This window comes from Oncorhynchus keta, chromosome 12 (assembly GCF_023373465.1).
Source record: "Oncorhynchus keta strain PuntledgeMale-10-30-2019 chromosome 12, Oket_V2, whole genome shotgun sequence".
NCBI lineage: Eukaryota > Metazoa > Chordata > Actinopteri > Salmoniformes > Salmonidae > Oncorhynchus > Oncorhynchus keta.
In genome coordinates, this window is record NC_068432.1 from 34,298,168 (window position 1) to 34,321,653 (window position 23,486).

General features: G+C 41.6%; 1 protein-coding gene and 1 pseudogene across 2 annotated transcripts; one reads left to right on the forward strand and one right to left on the reverse strand.

Moving 5' to 3' along the window:
- Positions 1 to 623: 623 nt before the first annotated feature.
- LOC118391814 (myosin heavy chain, skeletal muscle-like) lies at positions 624 to 7,110 on the reverse strand (annotated as a pseudogene).
- An 8,214-nt stretch (positions 7,111 to 15,324) lies between these two features.
- On the forward strand, positions 15,325 to 22,421 carry LOC118391409 (serine/threonine-protein kinase TAO3-like). 2 transcript variants are annotated; one of them, XM_052458075.1, is made up of 8 exons: positions 15,325 to 16,515; positions 17,509 to 17,810; positions 18,012 to 18,140; positions 18,427 to 18,630; positions 18,881 to 19,120; positions 19,336 to 19,548; positions 19,930 to 20,112; positions 20,205 to 22,421. In XM_052458075.1, exons 2-8 carry the CDS (start codon positions 17,625 to 17,627, stop codon positions 20,364 to 20,366), a joined length of 1,317 nt encoding a protein of 438 aa, XP_052314035.1. In that variant the 5' UTR covers positions 15,325 to 16,515; positions 17,509 to 17,624; the 3' UTR covers positions 20,367 to 22,421. The 2 variants fall into 2 exon arrangements, with proteins under 2 accessions (XP_052314035.1, XP_035638670.1); XM_035782777.2 differs by having other exon boundaries at positions 15,327 to 16,515; positions 17,574 to 17,810.
- Positions 22,422 to 23,486: the final 1,065 nt, after the last annotated feature.

Genomic DNA, 23,486 nt, shown 5'->3' on the forward strand with positions numbered 1-23,486 from the left:
TACATTTTGTTTACATTGTCACTAGGCCAGATAATATTTTAGGTATGGTGAAGAGGTATGTTGCTGACAGACATAGTACAGTGCATTCAGAAAGCATTAAGAAACTTCAAAATGTTCACATTTTGTTACGTCACAGCCTTATTCAAAAATTCATTCAATGAAACATTTTCCTCATAAATCTACACACAATACCCATAATGACAACTCAAGGTTTTTATAAATGTTTGCACTTTTTTTTTATTTAAAGAAACAGAAATACATTATTTACATAAGTATTCAAATCCTTTGCTATGAGACTCGAAATTGAGCTCAGGTGCATCCTGTTTCCATTGATCATCTTTGAGATGTTTCTGCACCTTGATTGGAGTCCACCTGTGGTAAATTCAGTTGATTGGACATGATTTAGAAAGGTACACACCTGTTTATATAAGGTGTCACAGTTGACTCTGCATGTCAGTGCAAAAGCCATGAAGTTGAAGGAATTGTCTGTAGAGCGCTGAGACAGGATTGTGTTGAGGTACAGACCTGGGGAAGGTTAACAAAATATTTTTTGAAGGTCCCCAAGAAAACAGTGGCCTCCATCATTCTTAAATGGAAGATGTTTGGAACCACCAATACTCTTCCTAGAGCTGGCCTCCCGGGCCAAACTGAATAATTAGGGGAGAAGGGCCTTGGTCAGGGAAGTGACTAGCAAAATATAATTTTTTGAATGGCTTGAGTATCTGCATGAGTGCCTGGACATTGGTAGACCTACACATCACATGAGTTGAGATGATTTTGCCCAGTGTCCACTGAAAGAGTACGGGTGCTTCAGTCGAGTGATGAATCAATTCCTGAGGGCAAGGTAGGTCAAATACATGTAACTTTTTTTCGGTTGAAAATATATTTCGAAATACATTAATTTCAGTTAAAAGAATTAACAACTGCAGAGACATTGTTTAATTATTTTACAATGACAATCATTATGAGCAGTTTTGAGAATACTTCAGTAACATTGTTGATGAACACTTCTTTATTCAGCTTTTGTTTCCTGGAAATACTAATGAATCATACAAACAACCAGATGTATTTCCACAAACGGAAATAAACCCCTTGGAATGTTAAGAGGGAGTTTCATGCAAAATGAATAATACTGGTGTGATTAACGGTTTAATACACTTTCACATTGACTTTCATATTATACGAAACACAGAAAGGCATCAGGAACTTGTTCCTTGCTCACTCGTCTTTGGATAATGGAATAAAATGTAAAATAGGAACCTTTCCATTAAACAATGTAATGTCAAAATTACCTTTCCAGAGTCAACTTTTGGCTCTCAGCTGGGACTCATAATAAATAGTTGTAATTAGAAGGCTAAGGGTGGTACAGTTCAGGTTGACCATGTTTTGTAGAATAATTGGAGATCAATTTGCTTTTAAGTGACTTACCGCTTCCTCAGTCTGCCTCTTGTAGGCCTTAACCTTCAACTGCAGCTTGTCCACCAAATCCTACAGCCTGGTAACATTCTTCTTGTCCTCAGTTTGAGGTAGGTGTGACATTGGTTTTATTTTAGATGCTGAGAGTCAAATAATTTTCTAGCCATGTGTTCAACACAGACAATGAATTTACCTGGTAGGTGAGCTCCTTCACTCTCCTCTCACATTTGCAGACACCTTTACACCTTTAATAGTATCTGCTCCACCTACCAGGCAAGACTCCAGTTCACGCACTTTGATTTAGGAATTGATATTTTGATTAGAATTCTGCTCATTATGTACATATACTGTATAGCTATCCCCTTCCAAATGTTAGCGCCTGTTATCAATAATTAATCAAACATTCACTAACTTCCCTCCCGGACGGACCTGCAGGTCCTTGACTGTTACCTTAAGGTTATTCTTCATCCTCTCCAGGTGAGTGCTGGTGTCCTGCTCCTTCTTCAGCTCATCAATGCAGCATGATTTGTGACATATTTGTTCATAGAAAAGTTTTAGTTAACTAATACATATTTTATTTGACTCCCGTCAGTGATGGCCTTAGCCTTCTCTGCATTTCTGACTTCGTGAACAGTGTCTTCCACCTCACCTTGGACCTGAAACCTGGTGCTCAGAAGAATTGTCTTCAAGACAAATGATGTAAAGAACAAGTTCCATCAAAATTAGGATAAAACGTCAACAAAAGGTATAAATTAAATGACTACCTGTTCAATGGCATCCACCAGTTCTTGCTTTGCCACTTGGTGGCCTCTCTGTCTGCTCCAGAGCAGCCCTCAGCTCCTCAATCTCAGCCAACATCAGGGCGTTTCTGCGCTCCACCATGGCTGCCTGCTCCTTCATGTCATCCCGTCCTCTGATTGCATCAAGGTGCAGTTTGGCATCCTAATAATAAAGATGTTATGGAACAAACAGAGGCTGCTGTCTATAAGCATAGACTAGAAATCACTGGCCATTTTAAGGAATGGAACACTGGTCACTTTAATAATGTTTACATATCTTGCATTACTCATCTCATATGTATATAATGTATTCTATACTATGGTATCTTAGTCACTTAATAATGTTTACATATCTGACATTACTCATCTCGTATGTATATAGTGTTTTCTATACTTAATAATTACTTATCTTTCATTACTCATATGTATTCTACAGTATCTTAGTCCGTTCTGCTCTGACATCGCTCGTCCATATGTGTATATAGTCTCAATTCATTCCTACTTATTTGTGTGTATTGGGTATAAGTTGTGTAGCTATTACTGCACTGTTGGAGCTAGAAGCACAAGCATTTCGCAACACCCGCAATAACATCTGTTAATCACGTATGTGACTGATTTGAAATGTGGGGAAGTCATTAAGTGATTGACTTTGTAAACAAATGTTGATCAAAAAGCTTACCTTGTCTTTGAGTTGTCCCTGGAAGTACCTTTGCTGTTTCTGGGCCTCAGCAGCTTGGTGGTTGGCATGACTCATCTGAATCTCAATCTCATTGAGGTCTCCCTCCATCTTCTTGACTCTCAGGGTCCAGATTGCTCTGCATGGATTAATCACCATCTGGCTGTTCCTCTTGATCTGTTCCATCTCCTCATCCTCCTTTGCAAGCTTTCTGTCGACTTCACCCTTGTCCTGGTTGAGCTCCAGCTGGAAACGAGGAATCTTGGATTTATCATGTTCCAGAGGTTCCTATGTATTACACAAGAAACAAATTATATACATTTTTCGACTAAGCTTACTGGGCCTATTCATGCATATGCCTCCTAACCTCAGCTTCCTCCAGAGTAGTCTGGATCTCTGCCTTCTCAGACTCTGCAGTATTCTTGGCCTTTTCTGGCTCATGAATGCTCTTTCCAGTTTCTCTTATCTGTTCAGTCTGGTCTGAGATCTTCTCTGCAGATACACAGAAAGGCATTTTGGTCAAAAATATTGATTCAACTAGACACATTAAAACCTATAATCCCCTGTACCGCCTACATTTTGGAGAAAAAAAAAAGTTTTTGGGATAAGTCTTTAGGTCGTAGAATTGTACATTTTTCAAACACCTGAAACAGACTTTTCCTGTAATCTACAGCCATAATCTTAATGCCATGTCAAAAATGGTATTTTATTTTTCTGCATAGGTTATCTAACTATACCTTTTTACCTGTTCAATTATCATTTAAATTAATGATGCACATTTATTCTTTAAGAACTTTTATGCCTTTGGAGTTTAGTACAACTGCCACACTGGCATAGAGTATCATTACCCAAGAATTAAAGCAATTTTTGTATTTTCTAAAGCAACAATGCTAGCAGGGATGCCAGCTAAGATAGTCAGACAAACTACTCTAACTTTATTAAAACGCTGTGTGTCACACTCTCTCCTCCTCCACTGACGATACTGTCTGCATGCACTAGAGTATCTAGCGTCTTGCGTAGCATTTGCTGTGTGGTGCACCTCGGAATGAACCACCTAATAGGTAGAATAGGGTTTTGGGTGCTCTTTGTCTGGTCCAGTCAATGTGCCCCCTCCACAAAATACAGCTGACAGATCTTATTATAAATAATTATGATAAAAAGTGGGATAAAAAATCCAGTTAATTAAAATGTTTAATTAATTTAACGTCTGAAAAACCAGACAAATCTGAGGGGACACGTGCACTGGTGCCCTTTACTGGCATGACGCCTCTGATCTTTACATAATTGAAATCACACGGATTCAAGCTAACAGTATAAAACACCCCTGTTATCATTTACACATGCATTCTTGAATATCAATGTTTAGCTAGCTAGCTACTAAAAAGGAAGCAGGCCAACAACACCCAGAATTGCAACATGCACACATACATTTCTGTAAAATCAGAGCTATTCATCCAATCATGAACCTTTTGGTGTTGCTATGTTTGACACTGTTGATCTATTGGGGAAAGAGAAAGAATATTTAAATAAAAAATATATTTGGATGTCTACGGAGGAAACATTTATTTTGGATTACATTTTTTAAAGTATAACTTGTACATTATTGTGTGTAGGATGAACCTAGGAACATTTAAAGGCTAATATTTAATCTTACATTTATGCATTTTCAAATTATATGTGGCTCCAGACATTTCTGGATTTATTAGCAGTTAAAAAAGGGTGAATACTACACTAAGTGGAATTGTCCAGAATTGTCCAGAATTGTCCAAAAGGCTGGGGTTATAATAGCATTAATGTCATTCAACTTCTGCTTTTAAAACTTCCTCTAAATATGTGATATGTGAACTGTTTTACAGATTTCTTTGGCTAATTGCTCTCTTGACTGAACATTAATTGAACCACTATACTGCAAGTTCTTGTTCTCACATTTCAGGGTCTCCAGCTGATCCAGAGCCTCCTCATTGGAGTTCTTCATCTTGAACAACTCAGTGCTCATAGAGAGAATCTCTTCCTGAGATCACTCCAGCTCTGTCTGTACTTCCTTATACTTCTGTTTCCACTCTGCCAGAACCTGCAAAAATGTACAATGTGACTAACTTACACTATTATGATCAAGAAATATAATTATCTGTCATTGTATCTCATTACACTCATCTCTTTTTATTGATATGCTTTCTCCCTTTCTAGCTTGTCAAAGTTCCTCTGCTTCTTATCAAGGTTGGCAGCCATGGCATTAGCGCTCTCCACATCAACCATGAGGTCCTCTACCTCTCACCGGAGTCTCTGTTTGGTCTTCTCCAGAGAATCACACTTGGAGTACAGAGCTTCAATTTGTTCCTCAGCCTCCTGCAGATGGGTGGCAAGCTTTTTCCTTTTTAACATTACATTTACATGAGAAACTATGAGAAGAAATATCAGAAAAAGAGGTACATACTGTATTAGTTGTTACTTTTGAACACACTTTGCCGCCTCAAGCTCTTCAGTACGCTGGATTGCATCAGTTTCATACTTGGTTGTCCACTGAGCTACCTCACTGTTGACCTTGGACATTACACACTGCAGCACAGCCTTGGCCTCCTGTTCGTCCTCAAACTGCTCCCTCAGCATATCACAGTCACGGCTGGCTGATTTCAAACAATGGGCTAGGGTTTAGCCTTTAAGAAGGAAAAACAAGTAATTGGTTATAATAAAGTAACAAATGAAAATGTATGAATTGATTGTTTGTAATAACAGGTTCTTTTACCTTGACCTCCTCAATGTGTCTCTTCACCTCCTCAATCTGCTGAGTGTGTCTGCTTCCATCTGGTCAGCTTCTTTCTATTCAAGCTACTGGCTATATCCACCTGGTGTAAATGCACATCGCTCTTGATTGAAATTACATTCATATTAATTGTTGGCCTCTATGACACTGTAACATGCGAGATCATCAATCTCCATTTTGTATTCATTCTTCTCCTTCTCAAGCTTCTGCTTGATGCTCTGAAGGTTGTACATCTGCTCTCCCAGCTCTGCTACACTGTCAGCCTGCTTCTTGTGGAGAGCAGCAGCGGTATCTTCATGCTTCAGGGTGGATTCCTCAAAGTCCCAGCGCAGCATCTGGAACTCATCCTCACGCTTCTTGTTCATCTCAATTTGAGCAGCAGTTGCACCACCAGCCTCTTCAAAACTCTCACTGATCTTTTCAGGTTCCCTGGAAAGATCCAGCTCTCTGCTTTTCAACCTTAGCGTGGGCAGCACATCCTCAATCTCTTCTTCCAGTTCCTCAATACAGGCCTAAGATGAAAAGGTTAATGCAATTGAGTCCACCTTTCACACATATATAAATTATGAATGAAAATAAATACATTATAAACTACATACTTCACACCTAGAACACCTTGATTTTCTTCTGTAGCTGAGACCCCAAAGATTGCTCATCTTCAATCTTGCTTAGAAGCTGTCTGGTTTCAAAGTCCTTCCTGTTATAGACATAGGAAATGTCTGAATCATAATAAAAAAGTATATGTTGATACAGTAGATTATTTATTAAATTGCAGTCCATGTCATTTTTTGATCTTCTCTTCTGACTGCTGCTTGTCATTCTCTAGATCCATTATGGATTCCTGGGCCAGTTTTAGGTCACCCTCAAGCTTCCTCTAGGCTCTTTCAATTTCCATGTGGAGCTTCTTCTCTTGCTCCAGAAAACCCTCAAGCTATACAATTAGAGAACATATTTGTTAAACGCATTTCTGAGACGGTTTTATCACAGTTATTTGATCAAAATCTAAACTCACATCATCCACTTGATGCTCAAGCTTGGTCTTGGATTTAGTCAGTGTTAACTTTGTTGTCCTCTGCCTGGAGATCCACCAGGGTCTGCGGATGTGCCTCTTGGAGGGCTTTTTCTCCTTGGTTAGCTTGCCAATGCTCTCATCTTGAGAGGCCATCTCCTCTGTCAGATTTTTAACCTGGTTAAAGTGAACGAGAGTTCGAACTGTGTTGATACCAAAAAATGTCATTTTCATCATTCCATTCACATAAGCAGGTTACATTTACAACGAAACAATATAATCTATTATGTCATACCTTGTTTTCTGTTCCATGTTTCTTCTTCTCCACTTTAGCCAGAGTGAACTCTAAGTCATCAATGTCTCTCTTGAGCTTGGAGCACTCATCCTCCAGCTTCTTCTTCTCGGTAGTCAGCTCAACATCCTCCAGTCTCTCCGTTGTCTCTTTGAGTTTGGCCTCAAGCTGGATCATACTCTTAAATAGTCCCTCACATCTCTCCTCAGCATCTGTGAGATTCTCAGATTCCTGCTGTCGCACAGTTTATTTAATGACACAATATCAATGAATTGATGCAACGGTATCTTTGAAACATTTTGAAATGTTCCTCAGCTAATGATTGCGTTCTATGAGAAAGGCTCACTCAAAGATGCTACTTGGAGTTGCAAGTCATTCTTCTCTTGCAGAAGAGATACCCTCTTTTCCTCAATCACCTTCTTCCTTGCCTCAGCCTTGTCAAAATTCGCTTTGCATTTTGCAAAGTCTTAATTCATGTTAGCCAGTTCCTTCACCGTTTTAACACTCTCCAGAAAAGGCTTGATCTTGTAGTACACCTTCATCCATGGTCAGTGATAGGTTCTAAGTTTATGGTACAATGATCCTCTGACAAATCAGCTGTACATTTCGGTGTTCCTCAAGGTTCCATTTTAGGACCACTATTGTTTTCACTATATATTTTACCTCTTGGGGATGTCATTTGAAAACATAATGTTAACTTTCACTGCTATGCGGATGACACACACCTGTACATTTCAATGAAACATGGCGAAGCCCCAAAATTGTCCTCACTAGAAGCCTGTGTTTCAGACATAAGGAAGTGGATGGCTGCAAACTTTCTACTTTTAAACTCAGACAAAACAGAGATTAATCTTGATGCATGTACAGTCGTCTCAAATAAAACTGTGAAGGACCTCGGCGTTACTCTGGACCCTGATCTCTCTTTTGACGAACATATCAAGACTGTTTCAAGGACAGCTTTTTTCCATCTACCTAACATTGCAAAAATCAGAAACTTTCTGTCCAAAAATGATGCAGAAAAATTAATCCATGCTTTTGTTACTTCTAGGTTAGACTACTGCAATGCTCTACTTTCCGGCTACCCGGATAAAGCACTAAATATACTTCAGTTGGTGCTAAATACGGCTGCTAGAATCCTGACTAGAACCACATTTTTAAAATCATATTACTCCAGTGCTAGCCTCCCTACACTGGCTTCCTGTTAAGGCAAGGGCTGATTTCAAGTTTTTACTGCTAACCTACAAAGCGTTACATGGGCTTGCTCCTACCTATCTTTCCGATTTGGTCCTGCCGTACATACCTACACGTACGCTACGGTCACAAGACACAGGCCTCCTAATTGTCCCTAGAATTTCTAAGCAAACAGCTGGAGGCAGTGCTTTCTCCTATAGAGCTCCATTTTTATGGAATGGCCTGCCTACCCATGTGAGAGACGCAGACTCGGTCTCAACCCTTAAGTCTTTACTAAAGACTCATCTCTTCAGTGGGTCATATGATTGAGTGTAGTCTGGCCCAGGAGTGTGAAGGTGAACGGAAAGGCTCTGGAGCAACGAACCGCCCTTGATGTCTCTGCCTGGCCAGTTCCCCTCTCTCCACTGGGATTCTCTGCCTCTAACCCTATTACAGGGGCTGAGTCACTGGCTTACTAGTGCACTTTCATGCCGTTCCTAGGAGGAGTGCGTCACTTGAGTGGGTTGAGTCACTGACGTGATCTTCCTGACTGGGTTGGCGCCCCCCCTTGGGTTGTGCCGTGGCGGAGATCTTTGTGGGCTATACTCGGCCTTGTCTCAGGATGGTAAGTTGGTGGTTAAAGATATCACACTAGTGGTGTGGGGGCTGTGCTTTGGCAAAGTGGGTGGGGTTATATCCTTCCTGATTGGCCCTGTCCGGGGGTATCAGCGGATGGGGCCACAGTGTCTCCTGACCCCTCCTGTCTCAGCCTCCAGTATTTATGCTGCTGTAGTTTATGTGTCGGGGGGCTAGGGTCAGTTTGTTATATCTGGAGTACTTCTCCTGTCTTATCCGGTGTCCTGTGTGAATTTAAGTATGCTCTCTCTAATTCTCTCTTTCTTTCTCTCTCTCGGACCTGAGCCCTAGGACCATGCCTCAGGACTACCTGGCATGATGACTCCTTGCTGTCCCCAGTCGACCTGGCCATGCTGCTGCTCCAGTTTCAATTGTTCTGCCTGCGGCTATGGAACCCTGTCCTGTTCACCGGACGTGCTACCTGTCCCAGACCTGCTGTTTTCAACTCTAGAGATAGCAGGAGCGGTAGAGACACTCTTAATGATCGGCTATGAAAAGCCAACTGACATTTACTCCTGAGGTGCTGACTTGCTGCACCCTTGACAACTACTGTGATTATTATTATTTGACCATGCTGGTCATTTATTTTGAACAGCTTGGCCATGTTCTGTTATAATCTCCACCTGGCACAGCCAGAAGAGGACTGGCCACCCCTCATAGTCTGGTTCCTCTATAGGTTTCTTCCTAGGTTTTTGCCTTTCTAGGGAGTTTTTCCTAGCCCCCGTGCTTCTACACCTGCATTGCTTGCTGTTTGGGGTTTTAGGCTGGGTTTATGTACAGCATTTTGAGGTATCAGCTGATGTAAGAAGGGCTATATAAATACATTTGATTTTATTTGATCCATTAGAACTCCATTTAAATCTCATGCTAGATTTATGCAACCACACTGGGTCATACAGCTGCAGTGGTGATTTTAGCATGTAAATCTTGGTGGGGCATGCAAGCAAAGCCACTACACAACACTAAACAATACATTAATTGGACTATAATGATGACAAACGGTGTCCACAAACTGTTAGGGCCTACATAATGCTGTCCCAACAGCAATCCCAACACCTTACTACTGCTACACATGGCTATCAGAGGAGCCTGGTCTGGCAGCAAAACAGTTCATTCAGCCTCATTTACTGCCTTTTAAAAAAACATAGCTGATATGGCTAACTTACGTTAAACAAATGTGCTTTCTACTGACAATTAAGATGTACAAACTATGGCATAAGGGGATGACGAGCGGATAAGAGGCCATTTGTAATTTTGATTAAGACATTAATGAGCGAGCTAGGACGGATGTCAAAGCTACACTTGAACAGGAAGATGGCGCGGTGGTCCTTCTAGGGCAAATGTTGTCATCATGCATTGTCATCGAAGTCTGGCATTCTGTGGATTTATGGTGCTTTCAAGACAACTGGGAACAATAAGGTTGAATCATGATGTTTGTGATATTCAGGTAGAAGCTCTTGAAAGAGGGCCGAGTTCCCGACTTGGAATTCACACTTGTCTTGAACTCACTGAAGTCTGAGATTTCCCAGTTCCAAGTTTCCATTTGCTTTGAAAGTGGCAGAAGTCATGCTGGATTGACAGAATGGCCAATGTTGAATGTTTATCCCTTAAAGCTTGGAAAAGAGACCCTTAAAACTCAGACTTGGACCACACATCCACTCCACTGAATAGCAGGCTAGTGATTGCTTTACAATGCTTGGAGTTAGCCACTGATTCCTTCCAAACCACTCATTGTTGAATTTGCGATTTCCAACTTGTTGTGTAATGTTTATGTTCAATGGCCGATGAGCACCGGCATGTTTTATCTATAATTTCTCTTCATATGACAAGGACTGAAAAGGATTTCCAAGTTGATTGTCGACTTGATTCATGATGATGACTGAAAGCTTGCTAACTAAGATTTTGAAAGTATGATGTTAACATGATCAGTCCAATCAAAGCTACTGTAGATATGTGATTTTATCTGTGGTCAATGACTTTAAGCATTCATGGATGGGCATTTCTAATGTAACTCTATGGCAGCACCCAAGGGGCTTGAATTTTGGAGCTCTCCCTGTAGATTTTACGGTGACGTAGTGCCCCCATGAGTGACAGAACACTGAGCCAATCACAGTGCGACTAGAAAACATTACCAACCCCTACGCTTCGTATTTTCTGCTGGCTGCCCCACCACCACAGAAAGCACTGAGCTAGGCTGAAACACCTGCATTTTGGAGCTGCCTTACTCAAGAAAACCAAGAAGACCTTACTCAAGAAGAGACCATGTTAGTATGCTGCTTTATTAATGCAATAATTTAATTTTTTTTGTAACTTTGTTTGCAAACTGATATGTATTAATGCCAAAATAACATGATAACATGATTTATATATATATATATATATATATATATATATACACACACACACATGCATATATACACACTACCATTCAAAAGTTTGGGATCACTTGTTTTTGAAAGGAAAGCACATTAGTTGTCCATTAAAATAACATAAAATTGATCAGAAATAAATTTTAGACATTGTTAATGTTGTAAATGACTGGTTTCGGAGCCGGTCACGGGTGCACCTCAGCCACACTCAAGGTACTAAACGATATCATAACCGCCATCGATAAAAGACAGTACTGTGCAGCCGTCTTCATCGACTTTGCCAAGGCTTTCGACTCTGTCAATCACCATATTCTTATCGGCAGACTCAGTAGCCTCGGTTTTTCGGATGACTGCCTTGCCTGGTTCACCAATTACTTTGCAGACAGAGTTCAGTGTGTCAAATCGGAGGGCATGCTGTCCGGTCCTCTGGCAGTCTCTATGGGGGTGCCACAGGGTTCAATTCTCGGGCCGACTCTTTTCTCTGTATATATCAATGATGTTGCTCTTGCTGCAGGCGATTCCCTGATCCACCTCTACGCAGACGACACCATTCTATATACTTCCGGCCGTCCTTGGACACTGTGCTATCTAACCTCCAAACGAGCTTCAATGCCATATAACACTCCTTCCGTGGCTTCCAACTGCTCTTAAACGCTAGTAAAACCAAATGCATGCTTTTCAACCGATCGCTGCCTGCACCCGCATGCCCGACTAGCATCACCACCCTGGATGGTTCCGACCTTGAATATGTGGACATCTATAAGTACCTAGGTGTCTGGCTAGACTGTAAACTCTCCTTTCAGACTCATATCAAACATCTCCAATCGAAAATCAAATCAAGAGTCGGCTTTCTATTCCGCAACAAAGCCTCCTTCACTCACGCCGCCAAACTTACCCTAGTAAAACTGACTATCCTACCGATCCTCGACTTCGGCGATGTCATCTACAAAATTGCTTCCAACACTCTACTCAGCAAACTGGATGCAGTTTATCACAGTGCCATCCGCTTTGTCACTAAAGCACCTTATACCACCCACCACTGCGACTTGTATGCTCTCGTCGGCTGGCCATCGCTACATATTTGTCGCCAGACCCACTGGCTCCAGGTCATCTACAAGTCCATGCTAGGTAAAGCTCCGCCTTATCTCAGTTCACTGGTCACGATGGCAACACCCATCCGTAGCACAGGTGTATCTCACTGATCATCCCTAAAGCCAACACCTCATTTGGCCGCCTTTCGTTCCAGTACTCTGCTGCCTGTGACTGGAACGAATTGCAAAAATTGCTGAAGTTGGAGACTTTTATCTCCCTCACCAACTTCAAACATCTGCTATCTGAGCAGCTAACCGATCGCTGCAGCTGTACATAGTCTATTGGTAAATAAGCCCACCCATTTTCACCTACCTCATCCCAATACTGTTTTTATTTATTTACTTTTCTGCTCTTTTGCACACCAATATCTCTACCTGTACATGACCATCTGATAATTTATCACTCCAGTGTTAATCTGCAAAATTGTAATTATTCGCCTACCTCCTCATGCCTTTTGCACACAATGTATATAGACTCCCCTTTTTTTTATACTGTGTTATTGACTTGTTAATTGTTTACTCCATGTGTAACTCTGTGTTGTCTGTTCACACTGCTATGCTTTATCTTGGCCAGGTCGCAGTTGCAAATGAGAACTTGTTCTCAACTAGCCTACCTGGTTAAATAAAGGTGAAATAAAATTTAAAAAAATAGTCGCTGGAAACAGCTGATTTCTTTATGGAATATCTACATAGGCGTACAGAGGCCCAATATCAGCAACCATCCCTCCTGTGTTCCAATGGCACGTTGTGTTAGCTAATCCAAGTTAATAATTTAAAAAAGGCTAATTGATCATTAGAAAACCCTGTTGCAATTACAGTATGTTATAACAGCTGAAAACTGTTGTCCTGATTTAAAGAAGCAATGAAATTGGCCTTTAGACTAGGTGAGTATCTGGAGCATCAGCATTTGTGGGTTTGATTACAGGCTCAAAATGTCACTCCTAGGGAATGCTCAATGAGGTTAAGAAGAATCCTGGCGTGTCAGCTAAAGACATAGAAATCTCTGGAACATGCCAACATCTCTGTTGACGAGTCTACAATACGTAAAACACTAAACACGAATGTTGTTCATGGAAGGACACCACAGAGGAAGCCACTGCTGTCCAAAAAAAACATTGCTGCACATCTGATGTTCGCAAAAGAGCACCTGGATGTTCCACAGCGTTACTGGCAAAATATTCTGTGGACAGATTAAACTAAAGTTGAGTCGTTTGGAAGGAACACATAACACTGTGTGAGGAGAAAAAAAGGCACAGCACACCAACATCAAAAACTCAATCCAACTGTAAAGTATGGTGGAGGGAGCATCATAGTTTGGGGCTGCTTTGCTGCCTTAGGGCCTGGACAGCTTGCTATCATCGACAGAAAAATGAATTCCCAAGTTTATCAAGACATTTTGCAAGAGAATGTTAGGCAGTCCACCAATTGAAGTGTAACAGAAGTTGGGTGATGCAACAGAACAACGACCCAAAACACAGAAGTAAATCAACAACAGAATGGCTTCAACAGAAGAAAATACACGTTTGTGTGTTATTATTTTAAGCAGACTGTTGGTCTATTGTTGTGACCTAAATAAAGATCAGAACACATTTTATGACCGATTTATGGCAAAGTCCAGGTATTTACAAAGGGTTCACATACTTTTTCTTGCCACTGTACCTTATAAGTATTCAGACTCGAAATTGAGCTCAGGTGCATCCTGTTTCCATTGATCCTCCTTGAGATGTTTCTACAACTTGATTGGAGTGCCTCTGTGGTAAATGCAATTGATTGGACATTGATTTGGAAAGACACACACCTGTCTATATGAGGTCCCACAGTTGATAATGCATGTCAGAGCACAAAACCAAGCCATGAGGTCGAAGGAATCGTCCGTAGAGCTCAGAGACAGGATTGTGTCGAGTCACAGATCTGGGGAAGGGTACCAAAAAATTTCTGCAGCATTGAAGATCCCCAAGAACACATTGGCCTCCATCATTCTTAAATGGAAGAAGTTTGGAACCACCAAGACTCTTCCTTGAGCTGGCCGCCCGGCCAAACGTAACAATCGGGGGAGAAGGGCCTTGGTCAGCGAGGTGACCAAGAACCCGTTGGTCACTCTGACAGAGCTCCAGAGTTCCTCTATGGAGATGGGAGAACCTTCCAGAAGGACAACCATCTCTCCAGCACTCCACAAATCAGTCCTTTATGCTAGAGCGGCCAGACGGAAGCCACTCCTCAGTAAAAGGCACATGACAGCCCGTTTGGAGTTTACCAAAAAACACCCAAAGGACTTGCAGACCACGAGAAACAAGATTCTCTGGTCTGATGAAGCAGAGATTGAATTATTTGGTTTGAATGTCAAGCGTCACATCTGGAAGAAACCTGGCACCATCCCTACGGTGAAGTATGGTGGTGACAGCATCATGCTGTGGGGATGTTTTTCAGCGGCAGGGACTGGGAGACTAGTCAGGATCGAGGGGAAGATGAATGGAGCAAAGCACAGGGATTTCCTTGATGATAACCTGCTCCAGAGCGCTCAGGATCTCAGACTGGGGCGAAGGTTCACCTTCCAACAGGACAACAACTCTAAGCACATAGCCAAGACAACACAGGAGTGGCTTCAGGACAAGTCTCTGAATGTCATTGAGTTGCCCAGATAGAGCCTGGACTTGAACCCAATCTAACATCTCTGGAGAGACCTGAAAATAACTGCAGTGACGCTCCCCATCCAACCTGACAAAGGTTGAGAGGATCTGCAGAGTAGAATGGGAGAATCTCCCTCTCATACCCAAGAAGACTTGAGGCTGTAATCGCTGCCAAGGGTGCTTCAACAAGGTACTGACTAAAGGGTCTGAATACTTCTGTAAATGTGGTATTTGCTTTTTACATTTAATACATTTGCTACAATTTCTAAAAACCTGTTTTTAGTTTGTCATTATAGGGTATTGTGTGTAGAATGATGAGAATAAGGCTAACGTAACACAATGTGGAAAAAGTCAAGGAATCGGAATACTTTCCGAATGCACTGTATAACTCAAATTTCTATGTGAATTTGGTCAGGTTGCCCAAAAGGTTACATATCGCAGCTTTAACAAATAATATACATATTTACAAACAGCGTACCTATTACCTATTAATGAATTACAATGCCATTATTTGTAAACATTTTAAGCATGTATAAACATAATTACAATTCAGAAGCAATTATGTCATTCATAGTAATTTACAAAACACATATAAACATTTATAATGGCTTATTCATGAAAGTTATTGTAAAGGCTAATCAAGTTCTGTACAGCAGGTTACCTATAGACAGTCCATTGAACTAGTATTCGTTTGAAGTAGTTTTTACAATACTACTATTGTATGACTTTTATAATGACCTTGTTGTTTATTCAGAAATGTTTACAAATCTGTACCAAGAATCAACAACATTCTATTAAATTAAGGAAGCCACACCATATAATGAATTTAAAGAATCGTTGTACAGCTTCCATCAAGTATGTGAAACATTGCAGTGTCTCTTTAAAAAAAAAAGTGGGAGTGTGAAAGATGGCTCGTGAAAGAGCTGGAGAGATCAATAGAAGGCACTAGAAACAACCATCTAAGAAAGAGCACAATGTATTTTGACTGAAAATGAATTGGAATATATAATAAATATCTAGCTGATTAGTATCGTCATAGGGGAAATGTGCCTTGGATGGATCTCTGTTTGATTTACATTGTTTCACAGATCACCTAACATTTCATGTCATCATGGGAATACAAGAAAAGGAATACGGCCCATAATCTTTTTTATTTGATTTTGAGTTTGGGAGGAATGCAACAATCTCTCTTTATAATTTCCCTCCTCTTCTTTTTGCCCTGATTGTATGTTATAGGCGTTGTATATTTCACCCTATCCCACCGGATCCATTTGGTTCCTCCTCCTCAGGAAGTGGAGACGCCAGAGACGAGGACTACCTTCAGCTGCTGCCTTCCTGGCGGGGCCCGCTATCACTCTGCGATGCCCTGTTCATTTCTAGCGAGGAGCTGCAGGCAGTAAGCGAGGGACCACGCAGGGGAAGGATGCATTTAAAGCAGGATGTGTGCTGGATGCTGGGAGACACGGCAGCGATAGCAGCAGCAACAGCGAGCATAGAGGGCCTGGGAAGCGCCCACCCCCTCTCTCTCCTCCTTTTCCTCCCCCCCTGCAGGACCATGCTTGCGTGAGGGATGAGGCTGTGCACAGGGACGCCAGGCCAGAGCTGCGGCCTACTTCTTCTCACAAGAGCCGGGCTCTCGACTGCAAGATCTGTGAATGCTTTGCCACCATCAAATCATCAGCATCTTTGGTAGGCAGGCTCCCTCTCCCCGCTGTTTGCATAAGAAACAAGGGGGGGGTTCTCGATCTCCGTCCTTTCAGCTGCACATCTGTAGTCATGGCAACCGGATCCCGTTAATAAGTGTCCTCCGTTTTCCCCCTATGCCTGTGCTTTTATATGTGTGTAATCGTTTGGATTTCTATCAAATCTCTTTCGCTATCGGTTTATCATGATTTCAAGTGTTTTTGTTATTTATTTACAAGCTGTACCTTTACCATTCAATAGTAGGCCTGCAAACCAGGCTCATACCGCTCCATTTGTGGCTACATATACAGTATGTACGTGACAGATATATTAGCATGAGGAACACCACATTGACGGTCAAGGCACCCTCTTTATGTTCATGTATGTAGCAACCATAATTGATGATGCATGTGCTATGTTACTAGCATGAAATCTGAGCCAAGCAGCAATGATCAATCAGTGAAGAGGAACAGTGTGCATTATTTCCTGCCCTGCTATCCACAGATACTGTAGCTAATAATCCCCAGGAATGTCCACCAATTAACAATGATGTGCGATTGTGTGTGCATGTGCCTTTGCATGTGTGTTTTATGTGTCAAATTTATGACAGGATTTGTGATAGGTGGTCATAGAGGCCATCTTAAGTTACAATTGATTGAAGTGTTGGACAAGAACGCAGATTATATTTGGTATATTCTGGAATTAATTTAGTTATACTACATCAAGGGTGAAATTCAGAGAATGCTCTCTAGAGTAAGAGCAAATACATAGAACCAAATAAATACTAGTTCGCTTTAGGTGTACTGTATATAGTCCTTGTGAGGACTCTATTCCATTTAAGGTATTCTTGCAAAGACTAAAATATGTGAAGTTATGTTTCAGATTCACAAAGAACATTGTTCTACTGTATTTTAAGGTCTATTACTGAGCATGACTAGGATACTCGTCCATGTTGAACGATACAGTACATTTTAATTTTACAGTCGTCTTCCTTCACAGGCCTTCTTGCTTTTCACCCCTGACCGTTCTCTCTGTGGCCTCCGACCCCTGACCCCTGTGTCCAGGTCACCAGGTAGATCCAGGAGCATGAGCAGGACTCTGAGCTGCGGGAGCAGATGTCTGGTTATAAGCGCATGCGGCGGCAGCACCAGAAGCAGCTGATCGCCCTGGAGAACAGGCTGAAGGCGGAGATGGATGAGCTTAGGCTCCGGTTGCAGAAAGAAGTGGAGACCCACGCCAACAACACTTACATAGAACTGGAGAGACTGGCCAAACGGCACGCCGTTCACACAGACAAAGAGGTGAATGATGGATGTACTGTCTGGTAGGACAGTAGGTCCTGATTCGTATGAATGAGGTGTAAACTGAATATGTTCAAACTCCTTGATTAGATAGCATCCTTAGAATTTTGCCCTTTCAGTATAATGTCAGAATTTTAAACAGAACATCGAAGGGAGGTGATAAACCTTTAATTGTGGAACATTTAATATGTTCCCATACAGTTAAAGGCAGCTACAGCAGAGGAGAAGAGGATCCAACAACAGCTCATTGCCCAGCAAAAGAAGGAGCTGACCACCTTCTTAGACAACCAGAAGAGAGAGTACAGGCTCTGTAAAGAGAAGATCAAAGAGGTAAATGTATGAATCATTAACAAATGTTTCCTCTTTGTTTGTGTGAAATTGTTTGCATTTTCCATGCATTCTCTCCATTTAATGTTTTTATTTTTAATTTAACTAGGCAAGTCAGTTGAGAACAAATTCTTATTTTCAATGACGGCCTACCGGGGAGCAGTGGGTTAACTGCCTGTTCAGGGGCAGAACGACAGATTTGTACCTTGTCAGCTCGGGGATTTGAACCACTAGGCTACCCTGCCGCCCCATGACCCACTAAGCCCTGGTTCTTGTCTGGGTGTTGTAGGAGATGAATGAGGACCCCAGTACACCCAAGGAGGAGAAGCAGGAGCGTCTGTCCAGGCACAAGGAGACGGTGCAGCGCTCACAGGCTGATGATGAGGCCCATCTCCTTGACCAGCAGAGGCTGGTCTATGACAGGAGTTGCCGGGCCATGAAACGCAGGACACTAGTCAGGAGGCACGAGTTTGAACACGAGCAAATGAGAGAGGTACAGTTGCTCTCTGAGATTTAGTTAGCTAACAGGAACATGCAGGGTCCATGATGCTGATAGATGTGTGCATTTATATCCCTTCTTTATCAGTCTGTTGTATGATTGCTTTCTTCAACTTTGCCTCATAGTTCCTGGTAAAATAATCATCTCAACCTCTTTTATTAAATGGCCTAATTTGCACTGTACAAATCTGAAGAACTGTATATTTAAAATGAAATGGAAAGATGAGGAATATGTCCCATCCCAGGAGCTGAATAAGAAGAAGACCCAGAAGGAGATGGAGCAGGCCCTGATGATTCGACAGGATGAGTCCACTCAGGAGCTGGAGCGCAGGCAGCTGCAGACACTGCAGAGGCTCCGTGTTGAGCTGATCCGCCTGCAGCACCAGACCGAGTTGGAGAACCAGGAGGAGTACAACGGCCGGCGGCAGAGAGAGCTGCACAGGAAGCACGCCCTAGAGCAGAGGCAGCAGCCCCGGAACCTCAAGGTGCATAGAATCTATACCGCAGCTGTTGCACTGTAAATTTGGTTTAGTAAGAGCCAATGAGAAATCATTCTGTGCCTGTACATCTAGGCAAAGACCCTTTAGTTAAAGTTGTACCCCTGGTCAGACTGAAGCTCAGCCGGCACCCAAAACTGGCAAAATTATTGTTTCTTACTGTATATTTCTTACAATTCTTCTTTCCATTTGTCCTTCTGGAGATGTTGGAGATGCAGATCAAGAAACAGTTCCAGGACACGTGTAAGGTGCAGAACAAGCAGTACAAATCCCTGAGGAACCATCAGCTTGAGGTCTCTCCTAAGAGTGAGCACAAAGCCATCCTAAAGTCACTGAAGGAGGAGCAGACACGCAAACTCGCCGTGCTGGCCGAGCAGTACGAGCAGAGCATCAACGAGATGATGGCCTCACAAGCGGTAAGGGGACTTACCCTAAACCTCCAAACAGTCACACAATCTCTGCTGGTACATGCATTACATTTTTTGCCAACTCTGTGGCCTTGTGGTTAGAGTGTCCGACTTGAGATGGGAAGGTCGATCCCCGGCCGAGTCATACCGAAGGACAAAAGAAATTGGACCTGATGAGTCTGCTTGTCACTCAGTATTAAGGAGATGGATTGGTTAAGGCCCTGCGATAGACTAGTATCCTGCCCAGTGGTGTATTTGCACATCAAGCTGCCTCACGCTACAGAAACAGGAGATAAGCTTTTTCTCCTATGAGTTGTTCCAGCTTGTGCAAGGCTACTTTACTTCCATGTATTTTTAACCCCTCTCGCTCTCGTCTCTCTGGTCCTCCAGATGCGTCTGGAGGAGGAGCAGCAAGGAGAGTGCCAGGCATTGAAGCAGCAGCTGCAGCAGGAGATGGAGCTCCTGGATGCCTACCAGAACAAGACCAAGGCCCAGACAGAAGCCCAACACGAGCGGGAGCTGCAGAAGCTGGAGCAGGAAGTCTCCTTACGCAGGGCCCACCTGGAACAAAAGGTATGTTTTGATTATTTTATAAGTAACACAAACTCTTTAAACTGACCACTTCACTTATTTTATTGTTTAATATTCAACAATTGTGGATTCAGATTGAAGAGGAGCTGGCCTCACTTCAGAAGGAACGCACTGAAAGGATCAAGCACCTGTTTGAACGGCAAGAAAGGGAGATGGACGCTTTCGATGCAGAGAGCGCTAAGCTGGGGTTTGGGAGCTTAGGATCACTGGACTTCCCCAAGGAGGACGACAGATGAAAATGGATGTGTGTGTGGAGGACTCTTTGCTTCTGGTGTATGGTGTAGACACGTGCTTGACCATCGTCAACCTCCACAGTGACAATGCTGGATAACTCTCTTTATCTCTCTCTAGTCTTTTAGATACCACATCACAGCATAGTGCTGTCATGTGCCCGGGGAACTACTTTTGTGCAATTTAAAAAGGGGGAAAATAAAACAAGATGAATTCAAAACACAAGACTAAATAAAGCAAGACAAACCAAGAAACTAATGCTTATCAAAAATAAGAACTGACTCTTTCCTCCATGCCGTCACAGCTCCTTTTGGTATAAAATTCAGGAAATTTGAGTAAAAATGAGCACTTTGATATGTTTAAGTATTAACCATGTTCATATAATGCTTAATGCGTATGTCACATGGAGAGGCATTGTGGAATGTGAGCTGCGGACTCCACCGTGATGTTTAGCTGCTTCATCTTTCTACTCAGAGAATGTGAATAATACTGGATGTGAATACTGTGAGCTAAAAAGAGGGTATGGGGACGGTGTCAGATGTATGTACGCAGTTTTATGGAGAGCTTTTACTTAATTCCATATTGAGCTAAAGACTATAGTCCTTCACTTTTTTAAACAATTACGATATTTATGTTCCATTGTTCAGTATTTAGGATTTATTGGCATCAGTTTGATCAAGGTGTGTATTTTATCACAATGATTCAACTCAGTAAAACTGCTTATTGTTGCATGCACTTTAAAGACACATTCAGGTTGTGAAGTAAAGCATGAATCTGTCAAGAGATTTTAGCCGTTTGTAAATAAGTGGTCATAGCATTTTTGTTTTAATGCCTATTGATACTGAACATAAGCGCCATATTAGATATGACAATTTCACAAATGCCTTTATTTAAGTTGTGCCTATGAAGCGGTTTTCATTTGTCGTTCTTTCATGTTTGTTTAGCACGGCCAACACCATTGTTTGTTCCATTCCAATTTGTGAATAATTTAATGTTCACTAATCAAAGGTATTGTAAAGGAAATGGTGAGAATTGTGCTGTATAACTTTTGATATAAATATTTGTATTTGAGAACCTAACTAGGAGATACAGACGATTTGGTCGATTACTTGATGAAGGAACTTCACATTATAATTTGGAATGTTTTTTTTTTGTCACAAATAAAACTGACACGGTAATACAGTAGATCAACATACTGAAAACGAATCACTGCAGACTTATCAGATTGTATAAAAACAGTTTAATGGTATCACAGAATTACTGTAGTCAAGTCATAGCTGTTTAGCTACCAGATGTACAATGTTTTGCAGTGTTCACGGTTGTTATTGCACATAAGGTTGCACAATGTGTCCATTACAGTGACTTGATTTCTACTATCACCATCAGCCTTTGTGATCCTGTGACACAGACAGAAGACCAGATTGAATGTCTGTCTATGGATGTTACAAACTATTTCAAAGTGTCCAGGGTGAACAGTTTCAAAAGATTTCTTGAATGCAACCCTGGTATTTTGACAGTTGCCTCCAAACTCTCCTGTTCCCTATACATTGATAAGTGATGGAAATCATGCTCTTCATAGTGGTGGGCTGGGCAAGTGAGATTGAGAATGGTATAATATCTGACACAAATGCAAGAGAACTAACTATGGAATTCGAAATACATGAATAAACAACTAATATTTTCAATGTGAACAACCCAGTATGGCATTGTTGATACCCCCAGACTTATGGCTCCTTGCAAGAATTCAAGTGTCAAAGTTATTTAGTAGGCCTCATTTTTGGAATGATTTGCTGTAAATGACTCCTTTGAAAGCAACATATTTTGAGTTTGGAAGGTTTTTCAGATTGTAACTTTTGTTGACAAATGGTTAAGATCCATATGCTATTTTCTCTGGGTTGGTTGAAAATGGTTTAAACCTGTTATGAACCAAAGTGTTTATGTGGACTTCAGTTATAAAGAAATATGTATTTAGCTAGAATAAAGGGGACTTTCCTAAACTAAGCCATGCAGCATTTCCTGTGTGGCACAGACAAAATAAAAGAGATTCTCTTGAAACATGATGACTGCATCAACATCCTGCATCCAATTTCAGTGCATGAATGTGCAATTATTTGATTCTTTCCTGTATTGTTACCATATGCGTTATATACAGTATACACCCGGACATGACAAAGTGTTATTGACCAGAACAACCGCATACTGTAAGGAGTCACAAGAAATACAAAAAATAATAATAGCATGTCAGGTTCACTAGAAGGGACACTCCATAGTTCCCACAGTGTTGTGTGTTATGTTGGTGAAGGAAGTTACACGGCAGTGCTTCCTGTGTTTCCTCGATGCCCTGTGGTCTACCATTTACCATGCAGACTGTGCATCTCTTTTGATCTGGCTGTAGGGGAGGGACATTCTCACTGGCTTCAAGTCTGTATTCACTGGCAAGAATTCAACTGTAAGTTCCTCGAAGTGTTGACTGGCTGTGGTATCAGCAGCAGCCTTTTAAACGTTGGTCAAATGGAAAGTACCCTGGGATGAAGGGTAGAGGAGTTGTGGTGGAGGCACTTTACACTTACCTGAGTTGTGCTGACAGGGATGTGGTCGTATGAGTTCCCCCTCACTTTTCTCAAGCAGTCAGTCATCTGATAGAACTAGAGTCCCTGCTGATGTAAATCAGAATAAAATGCTCACCTCCAAAAACATTGCTGAGTTGAAATGGGGACATGTGGATGATAATCATTAAAGGGAATGAGTGTACATAAGTAAATGCATTCTCACGTAACACACACACTGGGCAAAAACGGGTTCAATCAACATTGTTTCCATGTCATTCCAACAAAAAAATTCAATGTGATGATGTTGAATCAATGGGGAAAACTGATTGGATTTGAAAAAAGTTGTCCATTGTAAGGAAATGTAGTATTATTTTCACCAAACCTAAACACAATGACAGTGATATTTTTCGTAGGTTTCACGTTGAATGCATATTAGTTGACAACTCAACCAAACATATATCAAAACTAGATGTTGAACTGACGTCTGTGCCCAGCGGGCAGTGACTTAACAGGAACCAGGATTGAGATGTCATGTTATTCATATAGCATAAAGCAATGGTGTAGGTCAGTGGTTCC

Excerpts from the sequence above, each read along its gene's own strand:
- LOC118391409 (XM_052458075.1), top strand. The coding sequence starts at position 17,625 with ATGTCTGGTTATAAGCGCATGCGGCGGCAGCACCAGAAGCAGCTGATC. Across the intron at positions 18,141-18,426 it reads GTAAAGAGAAGATCAAAGAG|GAGATGAATGAGGACCCCAG; the intron begins GTAAATGTATGA and ends TGGGTGTTGTAG. Across the intron at positions 18,631-18,880 it reads AACACGAGCAAATGAGAGAG|GAGCTGAATAAGAAGAAGAC; the intron begins GTACAGTTGCTC and ends GTCCCATCCCAG.